The following is a 21801-nucleotide window of genomic DNA, read 5'->3' as shown; positions in this document are numbered from 1 at the left end:
AGACTGACTCCAATGGCTTAAAGGAGACCAGAAACCAATGGAAATATAGAATAATAATAAAAGTACTATAGCAGAAAACCTTATTCTGAAGTATCATCTGCGACCGTAATGCCAATATTTAAATATTGGCCTATCTTCTAGGAGCTGAATTTCCGTGACCTCGTATGCAAAATTTCCGCGCCTATTCGGTTACTTTCGGGATGTGACGTCATAGTAGCGACTCCAGCAGCCCAAGTGGGAGTTGCCAGAGTAAAAGACAATACCGTTTTGCGTTGCTTACGGGTGTAATAGAACATTAAGAAAAGACTGTGGACATAATTTTTTTTTTCTTTTCCGAAAGACAAAGGCATAATGAAAGAATGGGTACATTATTACAAACGAGTCGATTTCAAAGCAACACCATACAGCACTATGTGTTCGTTACATTTTTCAAAGGAATGTTACGAGAGGGATCATGAAAAAATGGCAGCTGAAAGATACGCAAATGCTAGGCCTAGACTAAAAGTTGGCGCTGTTCCAGACATACCTTTGGACATTTTAAATCCTGGGAAAAGTGTTAAACGTGTGAGTTACGAAAATAGGCAGAAGGACGAGTAAGTGACCACAAAATGCAACAATCAATCCACATATCTTTTATCTAAAACAGCAGTGCTAAAATCAAATCTGATAGCCCGACACCCTGGGCCCCTTCTGGTTTTAGTTCCGGCCCATCCTGTATTCAAAGTGAGGTGCCCGTCAGGCTTGTCGAAACAAAAATTGTTTGCCTGAGGAAACTTTGATCGCGCTGGTGAAATGAGTAAATGTATTTTCAAGATGTTGACATACATGCCTTAACACGGCACAATCTAAATCAAATCACCACTGTCCTAGGTGAAATTTAGATTTGATTTTAATCAAATGGAAGCTTTGCTAATAATAAGATTCTAAACCTGTCGTGTTTCGAGAAAACACAATTTTCAGTAATCTTATACAAATTAAAATTAAAAAAAAAAAAAATGCATTGTATACATGTAGTATGCATAAACGGTAATCTGTAATAATTGGAACTGATATAAAAACTATTCCTTGGGCAGTTTAAAAAGCAGCGATTAAAAAAAAGACGTCAAAGTTTTACATTAACTGTCTGACAATAGAACGGGGGGGGGGGACTATTGACCCCCACCCCTTGCCCCAATGTGCGACGGTCCATTTGACGTGCCTTTTCTCCCTGTGATACGCCTTATTATTCCCCCATGACAAGCCCCTTTTGCATATTCTGGTCAGTTCTGGCTAAATTGCAAAATAGCTGTAGTTTTGATTTAAGTACGCAAACAATAAAGCCGGTGTGACTAATGAACATAATCCTTATCCTTGCATTGATCTTGTGAAAAGGACTGCCCTTCGGACATACTTCAAAGAAACCATGTTCGACAGTGTGTGTATGTGTAAGCACCAGCAACTGATTGCCAAATACATATAAACGATGCCTATTTTGTTGTTACTTACAATGCCATGGACTTCATTTTAACAGTTCAAATCTGCAGTCACAAGTTACCGTACATGTGGCAACTGTTTTTCTCAAGTTTTATGCCCCACCTTATTTCCTTAGGTTTAAGTCTTAATGCATGCAACACTGTTTGCTGATTAAAATATTTATAGAATTAGTTCTTTAGGGCCACATATACTGCATGGTATATTTTGTTTTATTCCTTGTAATTTAATCATGGTAATTAAACTTTTCATATACGGTAGAGGAATGTCAGGTGTTAACTGGCCGAGTTTCTTTGGCGGAAATGGAGATGCGATTTTGTTTGCAGAGAAAATTTCAAAGTGATCATTCATTTAAGCTAATTGTGACAATTTTATTCTTTTGATATTTTTTTCTATAGTAATGTTGTAGTTGTTTAAAAACATCTGAAATTTACTTGAATAATGTTTAATCTTCACGTTCTATTTACTGAAGAAGAATAAAAGAAGAAAAAAACTGTTGTATGATATTAATTATTTCGTCCAGTGCCGGGTTTAGACGTGTGTGCGTGTGATTTTAATTTTTAACGTAGCTTTAACAATTTTTCAGTCATATCGCTACGATGTCTGCCGTGTGGCAGTTTAGACTGTGGATTGCATACGTTATATTTATAAATGGTTTGATGTTGGGTTTTTTTCTTCTGACAAATGAAAATTGACAGACATAATGTAATAATCGGGACTTCGCTGCGCAAAATTGAGAGATATTACGAGATCGGGATGTAGATGAGGAAATACCCCCAAAATCGGGAGATTTTTCTCCCGGCTTGAGAGTTGACAGGTATGAATTGTCCGGGCTTGTGGAATTTCATTCAGGACTTTTAGTTTATTTAAGTCACCAGCCCGGGGCCTGTGCCTAACAAATTTCTTTTAGCACTTACCAGTACAGTACATAAACTATTATATCAGACTGCAGATTCAACTTTTGAATGTGCAACCCAAATGTGGTCTCTTGTCTGCCTCGCTCGCCAATGTTTATGTTTGTATTCGAGGACTGGCTAGTATAGCGTCACGGTACCACGTGATCTGTCGTCTCATCAAAACTCGGAAAAACTCGGCAATTTACGGAATCGTGGTATCTTTCACGCAATATAATCACTACCCGCTTACGATATTTAATTTATAAACATTGCAGTCGAATTAAAATCTGTAGAGAATTACATACGTAAAAGGAAAATTTTGATTTCTAGTCTCCTTTAAGTCGTTAGAGCGTACGCGTCGGATGCGGCAGGTCGCGGAGTTCAAACCCCGGACTTATAAATATGGTACGAGGAGCTGCCCCGATTGGCGCTCAGCATTAAGAGATTAGTGTAAGGTCTGGTCGGCCTGATGTCAGGATAATGTGACCAGTATGGACAAGACAATGTGATACATGTCAATGTGATTAAAATCAGATCTCCGTTATATATATAAAGATCTGACAGCGACCGCTTACGAGCCATGTTCTGCTAGCAATTGTTATTACCTTAATCGCTAATTTGATTAACCAATCAGGAGAATTTATATATCTTCGCGTTTGGAGACAGAGCACTGTGGATGAGGAGCATGAATGTGTACCGAACGATTTGATTCACTTTCAGATATTTTAAAGCTGCATTTCCTTGGGCTAATTCAAAGGTCACAAGGACACGACCCTAAAGCTGTCGTCGTCAGATCTTCATGTAGGACGGCGGAAATCTGATTTGAATCAAATTGTGCTACACGTCTGCCGCATGATATCCCAGTGCTAGACATCACCAAAATCTGACACCCTAGACTTGTTGTTGTTGTAGGTTTTAACGCCATTTTACAACACAAGATGGGCTATACATGGCGGCCAGTATCAATGGTGGATCGCTTTAGACCACTCGGGGCCCCCACTACACTTGCCGCGATATGACTAAAATTGTTAAAGCTGCGTTAAAAATAGTGTTTTTTTATATATATAAAACACTAGCACATGCACTGTAAATAAGACTGAAAACGACGAAAATTGAGATTTGTACGGAAATACTAGCAGCATTTTTCAAACGGAACCCATCTGACTCTAAAAGTATCCAATATTTTAAAGCAAACATTAGCAGCGCTAAAGAAGGCTAGATGTCCCTGGAAAAAACATATTTCGTGAAATCCCACTGAATAAAGAAATACAATCAGCGCTAAGTGGGCTTTTAAAAAGTGAAAGCGCTATCACGTTTAATTAGAAGGATAAAAATGGAAGTCCAGTATGCAGAAAACTTTACACCAAGTTTAAATCGTTGGTAGTTCAGGATTTAAAACTGAAGATTCTGGCAACAGAGAGCTACAAAAGTGGCAATGTGTATGTAGGTATACAAGTGGCAATGTGTATGTAGGTATACAAAAGGCAATGTGTATGTAGGTATACAAGTGGCAATGTGTATGTAGGTATACAAGTGGCAATGTGTATGTAGGTATACAAAAGGCAATGTGTATGTAGGTATACAAGTGGCAATGTGTATGTAGGTATACAAGTGGCAATGTGTATGTAGGTATACAAACAACGACAAAGATCACAAATATTATGGGTTATAAGAATAGTTCCTATAATACAAGTCGTCTCCGACATGGCCAATTTACAATTTTTCAATTTGACCAATCAGTTTTTAGTAAATAAAGCGGGACTTTCCATATAAATGTAAAGAATGTGAGACAATAAATTAATTAAAAACAATCCCGAGATCAAGATTCACGAAAAACACTGCGCCTTGTAATATGAACCTGTCAAGTGTGTTGTACCAAGGACAACGTCCTGGCGAGAAAACGTCTCCTTGTTAATGTAATCTCAATAATTTGGGCGTAGTTCAATTAAAGCTGTAACAATATCCATACATATCGGTACATTCGCTCAGCTATGCCAACTATTAAAGGACAAACAGAAACCAAACGTGCATTCGTATCAAGCATGTCGATTTTTGTGAATGTCAAACTACAGTACATATACAATATAAAACCGTGCATATGGAGCTTTTCTCTATAAATACGCATACATAGTGTCTTTAATTTCCTAGTTTACTTGGAAATTTGATTCTTGAATGCCTGCCTTTCAACATGATGATAAGTCAGGGTTAATTTACGACATTTTACTCTACGTCAATGTCGTTTTCATTCATTCCTGTCCGGACCGCTCTGGTGGCCTAGTGCAGAGGCGGGGGGAGGGGGGGGGGCGGCAGGGGGGTACATATGTCCTCGGGCGCCAAGGTACAGGGGCGCCAAAATGAGGCTTACAACGTTACATTATAATAAGTAAACAAGGGTAATATTCAAAAATGTGATTAAACGGGGAGGGGACTGGGGCGCCAATTTTATAGTTCGTCCCCGGGCGCAAAATATCATAGCTACGCCTCTGGCCTAGTGGTTAGAGCGTCCGCCTCGGATACGGGAGGGCGCGGGTTCGATCCCAGGCCGAGTCATACCAAATACGTATAACAATGGTACTAACAGCTGTCTCGCTAGGCGCAAAGCATTAAGAGGTTATTGTTAGGACTGGTCAGCCTGGTGTCAGGATAATGTGCCTATGTGGGACATGATGCTACATGTCTGCGGCATGATGATCAAGTGCTAGACATAATGTAAACTTTCACACTGCAGACATCGTAACGATATGACTGAAAAATCATTAAAGCTACGTTAAAAATCCAAGTCACATACGCACTCATTCCTGTCAATTCGTTATGCTTTTATTCCAAGCCAATAATACTATATTACATTCTTCGACTAGGTCACATTCACAAATGCGTATAATATGGCCTTTGCTGAGTGCCGATTGCACATCCGATCTTGTTATAATTAGTTCGTCACCATCCTTCGTGGAGATCTGATTTTGTGCTGACCTTGTAGTTCACCAATCAAATCAAAACTTTCAAAAAGATCTGCAAGTGTCACAAGTTCATCGGAAACATATCGTTACTAACAATTACTCTCCCCAATAAGAATTTGTAATACTTTAAATGACAGGCCACTAAATTAAGCAGCGTTGCAAAGGCCACAAAAACATGAACTTGTATCAGTGTCTGTTAGATCTCCATGTAGGACTGTGGAGATCAGAATTTAATCATATTGATTACACTTCATACGACAGCCGGGTAAATCAAACTGACGTGCAAATAGAAGTATATAATTAATTGTGTTTATTAGAAGCTGCTACAAAGATAATTTGCCATTATCGTGTTTACCTTTCTAATTTAATCTTTAAAAAAGGACTAAATATTACACACATTGTTATGACACCAAATTTTAACGGCGCAGAAGAAAACTACTTCTACGTGTCTTATGAACAGTTTAAGGATACACGTGACAAGTATATCAAGGGCACATGGCAATATGATCAGAGGACCAAAAGATGACACTCGACTTTTTCATTGTGTTCCATGAAGTACAGCATACACAATAAAATCTACATTTCGTAATTATGAAAATACTGTGTTGGCGACATTCTGGGTCAAAACAAATCAGAAGTCATTCTCTATCAATTAAAGGGGTGATACAATAGTGGACCATGAGGTTAGCATTTCAATTCTTTAAACTTTAACATAAATTACATCTTTGCGTTTTGCCTCTTTTATGGGATAGTAAAAATGAATCAAATAGAATCTATATCGTATTTCTAATTCTTAACGTAGGTTCCAACCCTGCCAAGACCAGGCCATGTTGTCTGCCCATTGTTTGCACCTTGCCCTAAGCGAGGTACTTTACTCCCATTGCATGGCATTAAGAAAAAGAAGTCTCTGATGTGATGCTGTATCATTAAACACTAATCAATCAATCAAATAATAAGCTGAAGAAGACACAATCAGGGATCAAGGTTAAGAGGCAGTACATGGAACCATAGATAAGTTCCATGTACAGAGCTCCAACCCTTGAGTTAAGTTGTTGATAATACTTTACCAACGCAGCCCTATTATCTCCTTCTGTTTTCGAACTATGGGGATATCACACAGTAATTGGCCCTTTTGCGCTAACATTCAATCCCTAATCGTTCCTAATCTTGGGAGGAAATTCAAACAAGTCTCCATCTGTAGGTATCAAACGTTAGCTTCTCACGAATGAACCCGATTCCACAGTGATATAAACCAGGAATGCAAACACTCTTTAATCTTACGAAATAAGCAATACAATCATGGAAAACAAAAACACATGTCCCGGTCCGACAGAAATTGCTCGTGTTGACTTAATCTTGAAGTACGTGAATGCACTTTGAGATCCAAATAGACAAATAAATCGTAAACAAGGATTTGATTTCTAGGGCACCACTATCGTTCAAACATAAACCAGAAAAGCCCAGGGATGGAAAAATACCTGGCCAAACAGCCCGGGTCAAGTTAAACATTTTGCTGGTAGAATTAATGTGTTTCTTTTCTTTTTTCCATTTGCGAAGACTTTTAGATAACATCTACATTTAAGTTAAGAAGGCAATTTTAGAATTCTTCGAGCACCGCTGCATTTTTTAACCCTTAAATAGCAATCAGGAGATGATGTACTTGCACTAATTAATTAAGTACTGGCACTAATTAATAAGTCGTTAAATGATCAATGGATCGATTGATTATTCATTCATTGACTGATTTATCATGTTACAAAAGTGTAGCACCCACAAGCGGTGTTCACGATCTGTTGTTTACATGACAATAACAGGAGATCGATACATCCATAATGCTCGACAAATAATTAAATGGACAAAAATGTGTTCCCAAATCATTCTCAAAAGTCGGATTGTCAAATACCGATGGGTGTCGCCGATTTCATGGTGACTAGATGGTAATTGTAACATATCTCTCTCTCTGTGTATTTCCAAACCATTTTCTATCTATGTATATGTTTATATACACGTGCATGTCCGCTTTTGTTCTTCTAACTATATCCGCTTTTAAACTCTTTCTAATACGCTTTTCTATCTGCATAACTTTTTCATTATTGGCATATGGCAATGATGGGCAAAACACGGTCCGTTCCCTGGTTTATCCGTTAATTTACATAAACGGTTGTGGCTTTAAAAATCAATCACCAGGCTCGCCCTTGAGGAAGTTGTCCATACCTGGCATATAGTTAAAAGGTGCCAATAAAGATTAAAAAAAAAAGAAAACAAAAAAGTTGAATAAATATAACGCGATTTTCTTAAAATATGACCACTCCGGTGGCCTAGTGGTTAAAGCGTCCGCCTCGGCAGCGGGAGGTCGTAGGTTGGAACACCAGCCGAGTCATACCAAAGACTTATAAAAATGGTACAAACAGACGCCTCGCGTGGCGCTCAGCATTAAGAGGTTAGTGTTAAGACTGGTCGGCCTGGTGTCAGGATAATGTGACTGGGTGGGACATTATGCTACATGTCTGCGACATGATGCCCCAGTGCTAGCCATCACTATAAAAAGCGACACTGCAGACATTTCGTAGCGAAATGACTGAAAAAGTGTTAAAGCTACGTTAAAAATCCTAAAAATACACACTCCTTAAAATATGCCATATGTTATTTAATCGTTCTGTTTTACTGAATCCCATGTTAGGATATTCAATTTTCAGAAAGTTTGCCCTGAACATATCGACCTTTATAAAATGTTCAAGCAACAGAGAGGGTGACCTTCTCTGCTGCTGTTCAAATCCCTGATTACGCATTTGCAAAATGTTGCAACCTACTTCAGAATTATTTGCCAAAGCGTCATTCCACAAGGAACAATCGTACTGCATCAATTATGTATTTCCACGATGTTTCGTGAGTGTATTTCTAGAGGCCAATCTACATCGTTGTGACCCTAGTAATGCGAACATAAACACGACAATTTTACTTTTCGTTGTAAATAGTGTGATATAGGCAGTTTACGACAGTTCACTGGAAATACGATGATATAAACAGTTTACGACATTTCACCGTAATTACGGTGATATATGTGGCAGATTTTACACCAAAGATGCGTGGATGGATTTGATTTTAGTACCCGTCGCAATGTCTCTAACATCACTTACCGTTTAAATCAATTCTGTCTGTATAGAATAATGATTTCCGACAAAATGAATAGACGACAGTTAATAAAAAATAGGATGGTATATCTATATACGTTCACATCTATGTAAGTTGATAGACCGCTCATTCCGCAAAATGCAAGGATCATCTTTCATTCAATTAAATTCCGAGACAGAATTAGATTCGCTCAACCCCAGGACCTTTCTAATCAAGCTTTCATTTACCACTTGTCTTCTCAAGTATCCAATAGAAACCTCATTCATACATGCAGCCCTATACATTGCAAGTGTCTACTTCCAGAACCCGCTTTCTATTTTTTGGGGGGTTTGACATTTTTTTTAAAAATAATAAGAAAATGAAATGACCAGTTTTCTCCAGCGGAAAATAAAGTAACCGACTTAAATATTGAAACAAAACATACTTTTATGCGATTCCGCACGTTCGTCTGAACACTAAGTTTGATCCCCTTACGCATATGCAGTAGATCATACTCGTAATAAAAATTCAGCAAGGACGTTGATTATATTAGAATATTTACCATGTGGGCCCATGGTGACAGAATGGCCTAAGGCGCTCGCCTTTATTGATCACTGACGTCTCGCCTTTAACTGCGTGGGTTCAAGGCTCGGGCTTGATATGTGAGAAAGCTGACTAGTAACTTCCCATGGGTTGGTGGTTCTTTCCGGAATTTTTCGGGGTTCTTTCTCTACCAGATATACTAGCCTCCATGTATGCCTATCATGTGGTGAAAAATGACGTTACCCCTTCCACACACAAAATTACCATGTGTAATCAAAATCAGTTTAAAAATACAGCCACTGGAGTGGCATGCGGCTGAGCCAATTAGATCCAAGATAATCCCATTAGGGTCCGTCTATTTAGTATGAACGCTTGGAGGGGGAGGGGTTAACCTAAATGCATACGCTTGCGTATGGTGGGGTCTACTGATAATATATGCACGCAGAGGAAACGGGGTGGGGTATGGAACCTCGATAATAATTTGTGAAATACGTAACCTGTTCAGTCGCCGTTTGAATTTTAGCGGTCATTTTTTTTTAAAGTTACGCAACTTATTTCTTTGATGCAGCCAGGCATTCAACGTCGGTGGACAATCGGTTTTATTAAACACTTTATTATTAATCCTTGATCGTTTCTGCGTGGATTAAATATAGGCCGTTCTACAACAACAAAAATGGGGGGGGGGTCAAGTATATGTACGCCGGGGGGGGGGGGGGGGGTAAAAAAAGTACGCATGTGTACAGGGGGGTCAAGCTTTATCAGATTTCTGCGTACGTACTAAATGGATGGCCCCTCATATATGTAAATCTCGTTAATAATAAAACTTACGAGACATCATGATGTAAGCCTATTTATCAAGTTTGCGCAAGATCTGATCTGAAATATTCTTTAAGGTTAGCTAGTACTAGAATGTATTTGAAGTCCTGATAACAGGTTAACATTCAACGTATTTTCAAAATCGTACTGGAAATATGTCCTGAAGAAAGGAACAAGTACAGATATATCAGATGGATAACCACTTCATTAACAAACGTTAATCTCGCTTATAAACAATCTCTTCCGAGATCGTGATCAGAAATATGGTCTCAAACTGAATTAATCTTATGTAAGACTACCCCCTAAATAGGTGCGGATCACACTCACAACAGATCGTGAACACCGCATGTGGGTGCTACACTTTTGTAACATGATCACAAACTGAATTGATTCAGGCTCTTGATGTCATTAACCCTACGTTTTAAACTGAATTCAAATCAAATAAACCAAAAGTACGGTTGTAAGAGTGGTAACAAGTTCAGATAATCAGATGCAAGTTCACCTCATTAATATTCGTGAGGGACGCTCATTATCAAATTCATCAAGGTCTATTAATTTCTACCTGTTTGTCGAATTGACAGTGGAGTGTTCTGCCACATTCACCTTGAATGATGCACCATTCCCCGGGGGGTGGTCACACCTCCAGATGCTGTCAGTTGACTTGACAGAGATATAAACATTAATCTGTAGTGAAAACGTAGAGCGGTCATACGTCTATGTCCAAACTACAAGACAGGCAGACATAATATAAGGTATGAGTCTCCGAACTCGTGATAACGCTTGAACTTCAATCCACACACAATAAAAAAGAAAACCAAACCGCACTAACAATCCAACATAGTGAATCTCTCTTCAGAGGCTTGGGAGGTGGACTTTTTATTATTTTTTTAAAAGTCTAATATCTTCAACTCATGGGCAACAAGGACCAAACATGTAAAGGTCGTCTGCCATGTATAACATTATACAACTGCCTTTTTGCTTGAACTAGGGCCACCAAAAAATGATCCGCGATCCTGTAGTGGGACCACTGTTTTAGGGCAAATCAAAACTAACTCATGAACAGAGTTTTATAAAGATAAAATGGTGTGCACTCCTGTGGTCTCCGGTTTACGAATCTGCTGACGTCGTGTAAGCAAAAATGCGTTTGCAAAAAGAAATGACATTAAATTATTTCCAGCTGTGTAGCCACCGACATTTTTTGTTGTATTAGCCACAACTACGTCAAGTAAAGAAGTATTGTCATTTTTAGCTACAGTGTAGGTGGGGGCCTGCGGTTAGATTATGTAATTGTTTTTGTGCTTTCTTTGTGTCAGATGTGGTTTATTTTAACTACCGCATATATTCGCTTAAAAGTCCAGTCAAAACCCCAACCAACAAAGGCCATGATCTGCCTTAACATAATGTGCCTGCAGATCAGGGTCTATGTTGTTTGTTCCACGGATTACACCAAACCAGACTTGCCAGCCTAGTATGCAAGCATTATCATTCCTTCTTTATTGCACATATACTTGTTAATTCTTGAAAGCAAAGGTTCTAACCAAGCACTCTTTTCCATAAATAGGTATATATTTTATTACCACCCTAATTTCACCACCCCACCCCGTTATCTGTTCCAGTAATGCACTCTAAAATACATGTATGCTCAATGAAATGCACATTGGTTTATTATAAAATGTTGAAACTTCATGTAAAATAAAGATACACCACAACAGATTAAACATTCATTCAAAAATAGCATCTCTGACACAAGCACACGCAAAATGAACAACCATACGATTTCGCAATCTCTCACCGTAATCGGAGCCCTCTCCAACAAAAAAAAAAATACAAAACATAACAGCTGGAAATGACAGTACTGCATAGTGACACTTAAAACAAAAACACTATATTTCCTTAACTGACATAGTTGTGACTCATACAACGAAAATGTTGGTGGCCGCACATCGGGAAATAACTGACTTAATGTGATTTCTTTTTTCTCAATGCACTTTTGTGTTACTTCCGCCATCTTGAGTTTCTCTACTGGTATCAACCATTCAACGGTACGTGCTTGACCTCGTGTGCGGTGGATCATGGGAGTCCAGGGTACCAGGCTAATGGGTCCTACTCGCACAATACGGAATGCTCCCTTCCACTGCTTAACTTTCCGAGTCAATTACGAATGGAATGGCGCTCTACCAGCCAAAAAGAATTTTCCGAAATCCAATATATGATTTTTTAAAACTGATGAATATTTATCCATCTCTGATACTCTTAAACGTTAACAAAATGTTCAAGATGGTTGCCATGATCGCCATATACTAGATGTCAGATCTGCACCATATTCATTTAGGATCAACTAGACACCATACATAGTCTTCTGGTGAAAACCTCCATGTCAATGATTTCCCGTTTAAAAGGTGCTGCAATAAGATTTTCAATATAGCTATAATGGTGGCAATATTGGAGGTAAGATCGGCACCATTTTCGTCAAGTACACCAAACACCATAAAAAGTTTTTGGGTGAAAATTTCATATCGAAATTACCATCCATGAGACGTAGCGATAATGCAGTGTTCAAGATGGCTACTACGGTGGCCATATCTTATGTCGGATAAGCACAGGATCCATATACACTATACGAGGTCTTTCAGTGAACTCACATGTTGATATAATCTTCTGTTCCGCAAGAATAGCGATAACAAAATTTTCCTAATGGCATCTGTGACGGCCACAATGAATCAGTAATATAAAAAGAAGTGTGCACCATTTTCGTTTCGGATCAACTAGACCTTGTGATCAAGTTTTTATGCAATCCTCAATGGAGTTGATGAAGAGCAGCGATGACAAACGAGTGGACGGACGACTTACAACATACAAAGTCAAAACAAACAGATCATCGAAATGCATATCATCTTTATTTACGACTAAACATGAACTAAATTAATCGCATACGATGACAGGACTTAAGGTTCAAGTTTCAACGTGATTCACCCTTTTCAATATCCCTCGCTCTAGGGTATGGAAATAAGTGAATAAAATATGAATGTTAAATCTGAAATCAGGTAAGATTTTGCAGATGCAATGATAATGAATTTTCAGTTTTCCAGATTACATATAGTCTCGATTCGTTTTGGTGTCGAATGGTAGTCACCGACGTATATAATATATCTACAAAAAAGATAATTTAACTGTTATATAATACACATGTCCCATGTTTAATATTGTGGCTCATGGTATATATTTCAACCTTTACAGTAATAACCGCAACTTTTTCATTTTAATCCATTAATCATAGCAAAAGATTTAGATTCTTACGTTGAATCTGCCTACAATGGAATATCAACGTGAATTTAATTTTATGTAACTTTTAAAAAATGCGCGTTAAGGTTAAAACTAAATAACGTATAAAATGTCAAATTGAATACACCGTTATTTCTGGATTAAGATTTTTAAAGGCATTTTTAACAATGTTTCTCCGTTCTTTATTACTTACTTCGATTAATTTTGTCTATTCTGAATTAACTTTTCTAATTACATTTTCATAAATTGTTTATATAAAAATAAAATCGAGATTTTTAAAAGTATTTTCTTGTTCTTGTATTCACCTTACAGTTGTGCTCACGTAATCTCTGTCTCTTACACACACGAACAGACAGACTGTAATCTCAAGTAGTTCCCCTCGCCACAATTCACTTTCGTCGTTTAGGGCCCCGAGTGGCCGAGTGGTCTAAAGCGCTCTCCGTTACGGATCACTGCCATCTCACCTCTGTCTGCGTGGGTTCGAGTCCAGGATTCGGCAAATGTGGATATGTGAGAAAGCATGCCAGTAGCTTCTCGTGGGTCGGTGGTTCTTCCCGGGGTTTTCCCGGGTTCTTCCTCCACCATTAATACTGGCCGCCATGCATAGCCTATCGTGTGCTGAAAAATGGCGTTAAACCCCACAACAACAACAACTTTCGTCGTTTCACCTCGCACTCTGCTATGTCATCCTGACTACATCGATCATTTGTGCTCCACAACAATATGCCTCACATCACTGTAGGCACAGCAATTTACAGGACGAGTCCCTTTAAAAGACTATTGTTCTACTGATGAGAATTTCCAAGAATGCAAGAGAAGACCACTTCTTACTTATAAATGCTACATGTTTAAACAATCTCTGACAGAGGCGGTGTTAGGAGTACGCGGGACCTAGGGCCGACCATGACCGCGCGAGGCCAGAGTATCAGTATCTCGATTGGTATGCTACTGCAAACACTGATTATGTCTAGACTAGATCAACTTTCGCGATTTGGCGCACGAATTCAGTTTTTTTCATTGTTCATTTTTTAAAATTCCTGTTTGTGGACAACGGTTTTTTTTAATCGAAATAATAACATGACGACAATGCCTTTGGCCTAAAGCGCGGAGCCCCCTCAAGAGCGGGGCCTGGGGCGGTCGCCCCACTTGCCACCCCCAAACGCCGTTCATGATCTCTGACATTCTTCATCGATTACAAGATTTTCAAACTAGCCACTGTCGACATACTGGATGTCAAATTGGTAGCGTTTCCATTTAGGACCAGCAAGACATCACATGAAGTCTTCATGTTGAAGCAAAATGTCCATATGATTCGCCAGCCATAATAGTAGCTGGACCGGCACCATTTGTATTTACGACCAACCTGACATCATATCTTTTAGCGAAAACCCATGCTGATATGACCATTCATTCAGGAATAGTAGTGTAACAACATGTTCAATATACTCGATATCAGATTTGCACCAACTTCATTTAGGACCAGCTAGCCATTGTTAGGGGTCTTCTGGTAAAAACTCGTGTAATCATGACTTTCAGTTCATCAGAAGTACGGATAACAAGATTTTCAAAAAGGCCGCTATGGACATCAAATCGACCCCATTTTCATTTCGTACCAACTAGATGTCATAAGAAGTCTTTTAGTGAAAACCACATGGTTATATAACCATCCATTCAGAAGAAGTAGCGATAACGTGATTTTCAACATGGCCACTGTGGCGGTCATAATAAAAGTCTGAGCATCAGTTTTCATTTAGGACCAACCAGGCAAGGGACGAAGATGTGTATGAAGTTCCATGATAATCCTCCAAGTAGTTTAGGACCAATAGCGATAACAAACTTGTGATAACCGACTGACGGAAGATGGATAAGTGACTAACCCATAAGGCCAAATAAGAAAGGTGTTTCCTGCCACCCGACCGTCTCCGTTTCTCGTCGCCAACCATAATACTTTTTCCCCCATGTAAAAACAAATCACTGTGTGTGTCTATATATATATATATATATATATGTGTGTGTGTGTGTGTGTGTGTGTGTGTTTTAAAAAAATTGCCTACCCTAATTTTAAAACCAGTAAAATAGGGAAAGCAAAAAAAAATAATAAAAAAATAAAAATAAAATACAAATGAATTTATAAACAGATCCATTTTTCCTCTGATATTCCAGTACTTTCTTACTATTTCAAAGGTCTGTGCTTATATCAACCCCTAAAACGTTCACTTTCGTTTTAATATATATCTGACGACAGAATATGTCTAGTTGATTGAATCTGACCTCCGTTTGGTGTCTGTACCAATGCTATTAAAAAACAGAAAGAATACCAGTCATTTTTATAATTTAAAATATATAATTTCCTATCCTAAGTCTAATACATACAATAATGTCTACTGTTTAATTAAATAGTTTTACTACGAGAAATAAAGCGCACATTTTTTTTTCATACGTTCGTGGCCCAGACGGATATTAAAACTATTGATGGGATGGAGTGACGCTTATACAAACAGGTTTAATCCGACAACCTTCGTTAAGCAAGCTCTTCAAGTCAACGATCGTGAGATTACCGATATTTGGTTGGGTGGGTGTTTTTTTTTGAGGCGGTAGTATTATATTTGTTTTTCCTATATTCATACGTACATTTCGTCTCCTCGACATGCTGGCATACTACTTTGGTAACATTTTCTGTTTCCAAGCAACACTCATTTGAAAACCTGATTTCTCTAAATGTTTGCAAACATGAATTCGAACAAAGCTAAATCTCTAATTAATTAATTTTAGTGTACAGAGAGTTTTGCTTTAAAACTGTTTTCGTTTCGTAAAGCCTAATGGCAATGGTAGATTTTGACAATGACACAGTACCGAATAGAAAGAAGTCAGCATTAAGTTCAGAAACAAGTCAGCATTAAGTTTAGAAACACGTCAGGAGTAAGTTCAGGTAAAGGTTGTTTGTATGATTAGGTGATTTATATAGAAAGAGTATGTTAAATAAACTATATCTAAAATCTGCATGTGTGTGTGTGTGTGTGTGTGTGTGTGTGTACTGGAACCTCATTGCTCCATCATACTCATAAATGAAGTGCATGCACAATGCATGTTTGGTCTGTTCATACTGTGAAGAGAGACAGAAAGATAAAGAATAAGAGGAACATTTATGAAATACGAAAAGTGAATACGTCACACGACATATTTTGGGTAAATACAAAATGAAAGTTGTTCCAACTGTGATAATGACACCACTGTAAAGGCCACTGTGCCGATATCGATTCTGTTCACAATAACTATGTTCAATATCCTAAAACCAAATATATACATAATTTTAAAACATAAAACTGTATACACATCAGCCAAAAGAATAGAAAGAAAATGTACAAAATTTTAAAACAACGAAAAACAAAGCAGTAAAGTAAAGATAATGTTACATCAGTGGTAATGTATCACAGAGCCAAATTTCAAAAACTTTAAAAAGAAATGACTCGCATTTATCCGTTGTTTTGTAAATCTTGAAATTACAACTTTGATATCCGTGGGGAAGATATTAGGAATTGACAAATGGGGGGGGGGGGGCGGTTGTACCATCTAAATTACGGTTTCTCTTTTTTGTATCTTCCAGGCTTTGGGATAGACAGACTGACGGTAAATCGAAAATAAATGAAGATTGGTGGTTACGGGATGGGTGGATTGGTTTCACAGGCACTCGATTCCGGTGTAAACTAATGTGTACACTCACCTTCTAATTGGTGAGTATACACATGAGTTTACCCCAGAATCAAGAGCCTGTGGTTGGTTCTTAAACAAAACAACTTCACCCCACCCCCAACACTAGTCTCAAGAGATGCTTATTGTGTATTGTAAACAGGCCCGGTCCTAATGCAAGGCAAACGAGGCAACCACCTTGGGCCCCGCGCTTTCAGAAAATCAACTCTGTAATTTTTTTTTGTTGCCTGGAGCACCGCTCATCGCTTGCTGCCTTGGGCCCCGCACATCCTAGGGCCGGGCCTGATCGTAAATATCGTTGCTAACAACATACCTACAAAATCATACATGTGCTATATAATATTTCACCTATTCAACATATATGCACTGTGTAATCCAGTTATTATATAGTACCTGTATGATTGCAAGTAAACTGCATGTAACTATACGAGCCTGGTGGTGAACACATGACTGTACAATGGCTTCGAGAGGAAACTTGCTGCACTTTGAAATCAACCGTGTGCAATATGAAAAAAGAACTGATAAATACATGAACATTGGTATAGATTCTTACGTTGACAATGATTTATTGAAACCGGCTGTTCAACAAATACAACTGCTCGCTGCATATAGATCATACAGGTATACGCCGAGTCCAAATCAAAGAAACAATGACTTACCCAAAATAGGAAGTTAAATGCAAACATCAGGTAACGAATACATGTATAACAGCTCCCCAACGCCATTTTTGCCGATTAAAATGTCGAAATAGTGGTAAAATCCAAATTCTTTAAAACAGAATTCGCTCCGTATTGGGCTTGTCTTCTCTCCTCAAATCAGCTTTCAATATGCGCGTATTCCAACGTTCTTGCACACAACTGTAGCAGCTTTCAACGGAGTCGAATAGCCTATTTACGCTTGGCGTAGTACAGCTTGAGGGGCTCCAAAAGGAGCACGGTCAACAAATCGTGGGGCTCTATAGAAGAGGCGAGCGATGACGGGGTCAATCTGATTAAAATCAGATATCCACTGTCCTACGTCATATGTAACAGTGGAGATCTGATTTTAATTAGACTGTGAAGGAGATATACTTCGATTTAGATAAATTCCTGTGCGCTTAAGTAAGTGTCACAAACAACAGAGAAACATATAGCCACATAGATATGCCACTTGTCTTTGGTCCATATATATATATATATATATATATATATATATATATATATATATATATATATATATATATATATATATATATATATATATATATATGTGTGTATATATATATATATATATATATATATATATATATATATATATATATATATATATATATATATATATATATAGAGAGAGAGAGAGAGAGAGAGAGAGAGAGAGAGAGAGAGAGAGAGTGATTTGGATTTTTAACGTAGCTTTAACAATTTTTCAGTCATATGGCTACGATGTCTGCAGTGTGATAGTTTATAGCGATGTCTAGCAATGGGGCATCATGCCGCAGACATGTAGCATGATGTCCCACCCAGTTACATTATCCTGACACCAGGCCGACCAGTCCTAACACTAACCTCTTAATGCTGAGCGCCAAGCGAGGCAGCTGTTAGTACCATTTTTGTAAGTCTTTGGTATAACTCGGTAGGGGATCGAACCCACGATCTCCCGCATAAAAGCGGACGCTCTAACCACTAGGCCACCGAAGCGGTTGGTCGGTCGATCGATCGATCGATCGATCGAGAGAGAGAGAGAGAGAGAGAGAATTATAAATATACACCAGACAGAACGGAAAGTGAATCCCTTGATTCTATAGAACAATGCTTGATAATAGTAGGCAGAATTAACATTTAATACAAATAATACTATCATGCAGGTTAGAGAATTTTAATTCGTACTGTATAACACAATAAGAATTCATATTCATCTTAAAATGTTAGGGGCATTTACCTTGCTCAATTTCAAGACAGTATAAACTTAAAGGGAATCTTAATAATAATAATAATAATAATAATAATAATAATAATGTGTATTTCGCACTACCCGGTGGGGGGGGGACAATAATTTTTGAAATCTTAGGTCATCTTTAAAACTGGAGTGTGTGTAACGTTTACTTTCTTTTTTGTTCGGATAGCGAAGAGATTATAGTCGTCACCCTCCTTGAGTTATCTGCAGCATTGGACACAATGTACCATTATATATCACTTCGCCGTCACCTTTATTTGGCATTTGCAATAAAGATTTACTACGGTTCTAGTCATAATTAGTAGAAGGGACACAAATTGTATCCGTAAATGGCAAACATTCCAGCCCAGTTTATCTATGTTTTGGTATTCCACAGGGTTCGGTCATTGGATCCGTTCTCTTTATTCTATACACTCAGACCCTCTTAAGTGTCGTAGATCGTTAGCCGGTCTCTCACCACTTGTACGCTGATGACATTCAAATAAACAAATCTAGTCACATAATTGAAAATGATGCTACCTCCAGGGTACAGAGAGAAGCATTTCCGATGTTAAGTCATGGATGACATGTAACAAACTGCAGATGAATGATGATAAAATTCTGATCACTAGACAAAGACTTTGTGATTTCCATCAGCTATGTCAAACAAAAAGCAGGGTCGTCATTTCAACCTTTTTTTTTTGGTTGGGGGGGGGGGGCTTGATTCAGAGGGTGGCAAACTTGATTGGGGGGGGGGCAAAACTTGATTCGGGGGGAGCAAAACTTGACGGGCTTGTTAATTTTTGTATATAGGCTACAGCAATTTTACAGCACATGCAAATTCGGGAGGGGGGGGGGACCCCGTGAAGTTCCTGGCAGTAAGTATCAGCAGCATCAACATTAAATTCACACAGTCAGTACGAAACCTGGATATCACTCTCGACAGTACTCTTTCATTACACCGATGTTATGAATATATGAAAGGCTGCATACCTGAAGCTGAGGACATCTTAGTTTTTTTCTGTTCTTGCCGCTAAATTAATGTATGTGTTCCTTAGTACCTTCTAGACTTGACCATTGTAATTCGCTTCTCTCTGGTTCATCACAATAACTACAACAAAAACTTAAAACAGTTAAACACAGAGTTGCTTGGATCATCCTTAGAATACCAAGAACTGCCCCCCCCCCCCGTACTACTGGCTATCCGTTAGTTCCAGAAAAAAAAAATCTGTTCTCTGTGTTATATTTCGTTGACTGACTCCTGTCATAATATATATCTCTCCCATGTGTACACCCCTTCTATATACTTACGCTCCTCTTCTGACACTTGTAATTTCATTATTCCAACTATGAGTACCACGTCCTTGGACAATGTAATTTTTCACACCAGGTCCAGGCTACATGGAATCGGGTCACAATTAATACTTCCAGTTCGGTACCCATGTAGTTCTAGTCTATTTTTAGAACATTTTTTCCTCTCTCATTTTGGTGGTGATAGAAGAGTTTTATTTATGCATTTTTGGCAGGGATTTAAAGGTAACTGTTTATTCTTGATAATATGAGCTCAGGGTGTTGTTGTCTGTGTGTATTTCGGCGACAGTGCACAGTGAGTAATAAAGCCTTTGTGATGATCCGGAAGTGAAATCTGGGTTCTGTTTACATGCTGCTATGTTGATAGTCCAGGAACTCGAAAAGAGCAGGTCAACCTTTGACGAGAACTTCACCGTGAAGTCATCTTTGAAGGTATTTTAGATTAACATATGATTTGTATTGATTGTCACACAGTGGAAAGGTCAGTACTGAGAAACAAACGTAGAGAACATATAGTAAAATTAATTGTGTTCTATGTCCACATGGAACGAATTGCTTCTCGAACTTACTTCTTGATTAATGACACCGGGATCTTAATTAAGAGTGCTCTAAAAATTCACATACTTAGACTGCAAAAACAGATTTAAGACTTAACAGAATTTCATTATTCTGAATAATTTTCAGCATGCTTTTCTTTCTAAATTTGCGGTGTTTCTTCGCACAGTTTGCTATGTATCTCCTGAACAGTCTTGTCAAATGTTACCCTTTTATTCATCAACTTACTTTACTTTAACTAATTTTAAATCTATTTCGGGTTATATTTCCTTTTGGGGTTACTGATCCTTAAATGCATAACCTTACATTTATCGGTATTGAACCTCAACTGCCATTTAGTTAACCATGCTTTCTAAGTACATAAATAACTTTGCAAACATGTGGTATCATACATGCTTTTTATTTCTCTATGTTGGTGTGTTGTCTGAACAAATGTGACTGTGCTGCTTCATTTGGCAAATGGTTAACATTTTTACTGGGCTACTTCATCTGACACGTCATTCAGTTTTACTGGGCTACTTCATCTGACACGTCATTCAGTTTTACTGGGCTACTTCATCTGGCAAATCATTAACAGTTTTAATGGGCTACTTCATCTGGCAAATCATGTTTACTGGGCTACTTCATCCGGCAAAACATGAACAGTTTTAATGGGCTACTTTATCTGGCAAATCATGAACAGTTTTAATGGGCTACTTCATCTGGCAAAACATGAACAGCATTAATGGGCAAAACATGAACAGTTGTACTGGGTTATTTCATCTGGCAAGTCATTAACAGTTTCACTGGTCTACTTCATCTGGCAAATCATTAACATTTTTACTGGGCTACTTCATCTGGCAAATCATGTTTAATGGGCTACTTCATCTGGCAAAACATGAACAGTTTTAATGGGCTACTTCATCTGGCAAATCATGAAAAGTTTCACTCCACCACTTCATCTGGCAAAACATGAACAGCATTAATGGGCAAAACATGAACAGTTGTAATGGATTATTTCATCTGACAAGTCATTAACAGTTTTAATGGGCTACTTCATCTGGCAAATCATTAACAGTTTTAATGGGCTACTTCATCTGGCAAATCATGTTTACTGGGCTACTTCATCCGGCAAAACATGAACAGTTTTAATGGGCTACTTCATCTGGCAAATCATGAAAAGTTTCACTCCACCACTTCATCTGGCAAAACATGAACATCGTTAATGGGCAAAACATGAACAGTTGTAATGGATTATTTCA

General features: G+C 38.2%; 1 protein-coding gene across 1 annotated transcript in view; it reads right to left on the bottom strand.

Annotated features, from left to right (window-relative positions):
* Nucleotides 1–17704, bottom strand: part of LOC149787643 (CD9 antigen-like) — a 119378-nt gene extending 101674 nt beyond the window's left edge. The window contains exon 1 of the mRNA XM_089973822.1: nucleotides 17443–17704. Coding sequence (XP_089829948.1) covers nucleotides 17443–17508 — 66 coding nt within the window. The 5' untranslated portion in view covers nucleotides 17509–17704. The remainder of the gene's footprint in view (nucleotides 1–17442) is intronic.
* Nucleotides 17705–21801: the final 4097 nt, after the last annotated feature.

Source organism: Sinohyriopsis cumingii, chromosome 11 (assembly GCF_028554795.1).
Source record: "Sinohyriopsis cumingii isolate HCF-2022 chromosome 11, ASM2855479v2, whole genome shotgun sequence".
In the NCBI taxonomy this organism is placed as follows: Eukaryota; Metazoa; Mollusca; class Bivalvia; order Unionida; family Unionidae; genus Sinohyriopsis; species Sinohyriopsis cumingii.
The sequence above is the reverse complement of the archived record's forward strand: the minus strand, read 5'-3'. Positions and strand labels throughout refer to the sequence as shown.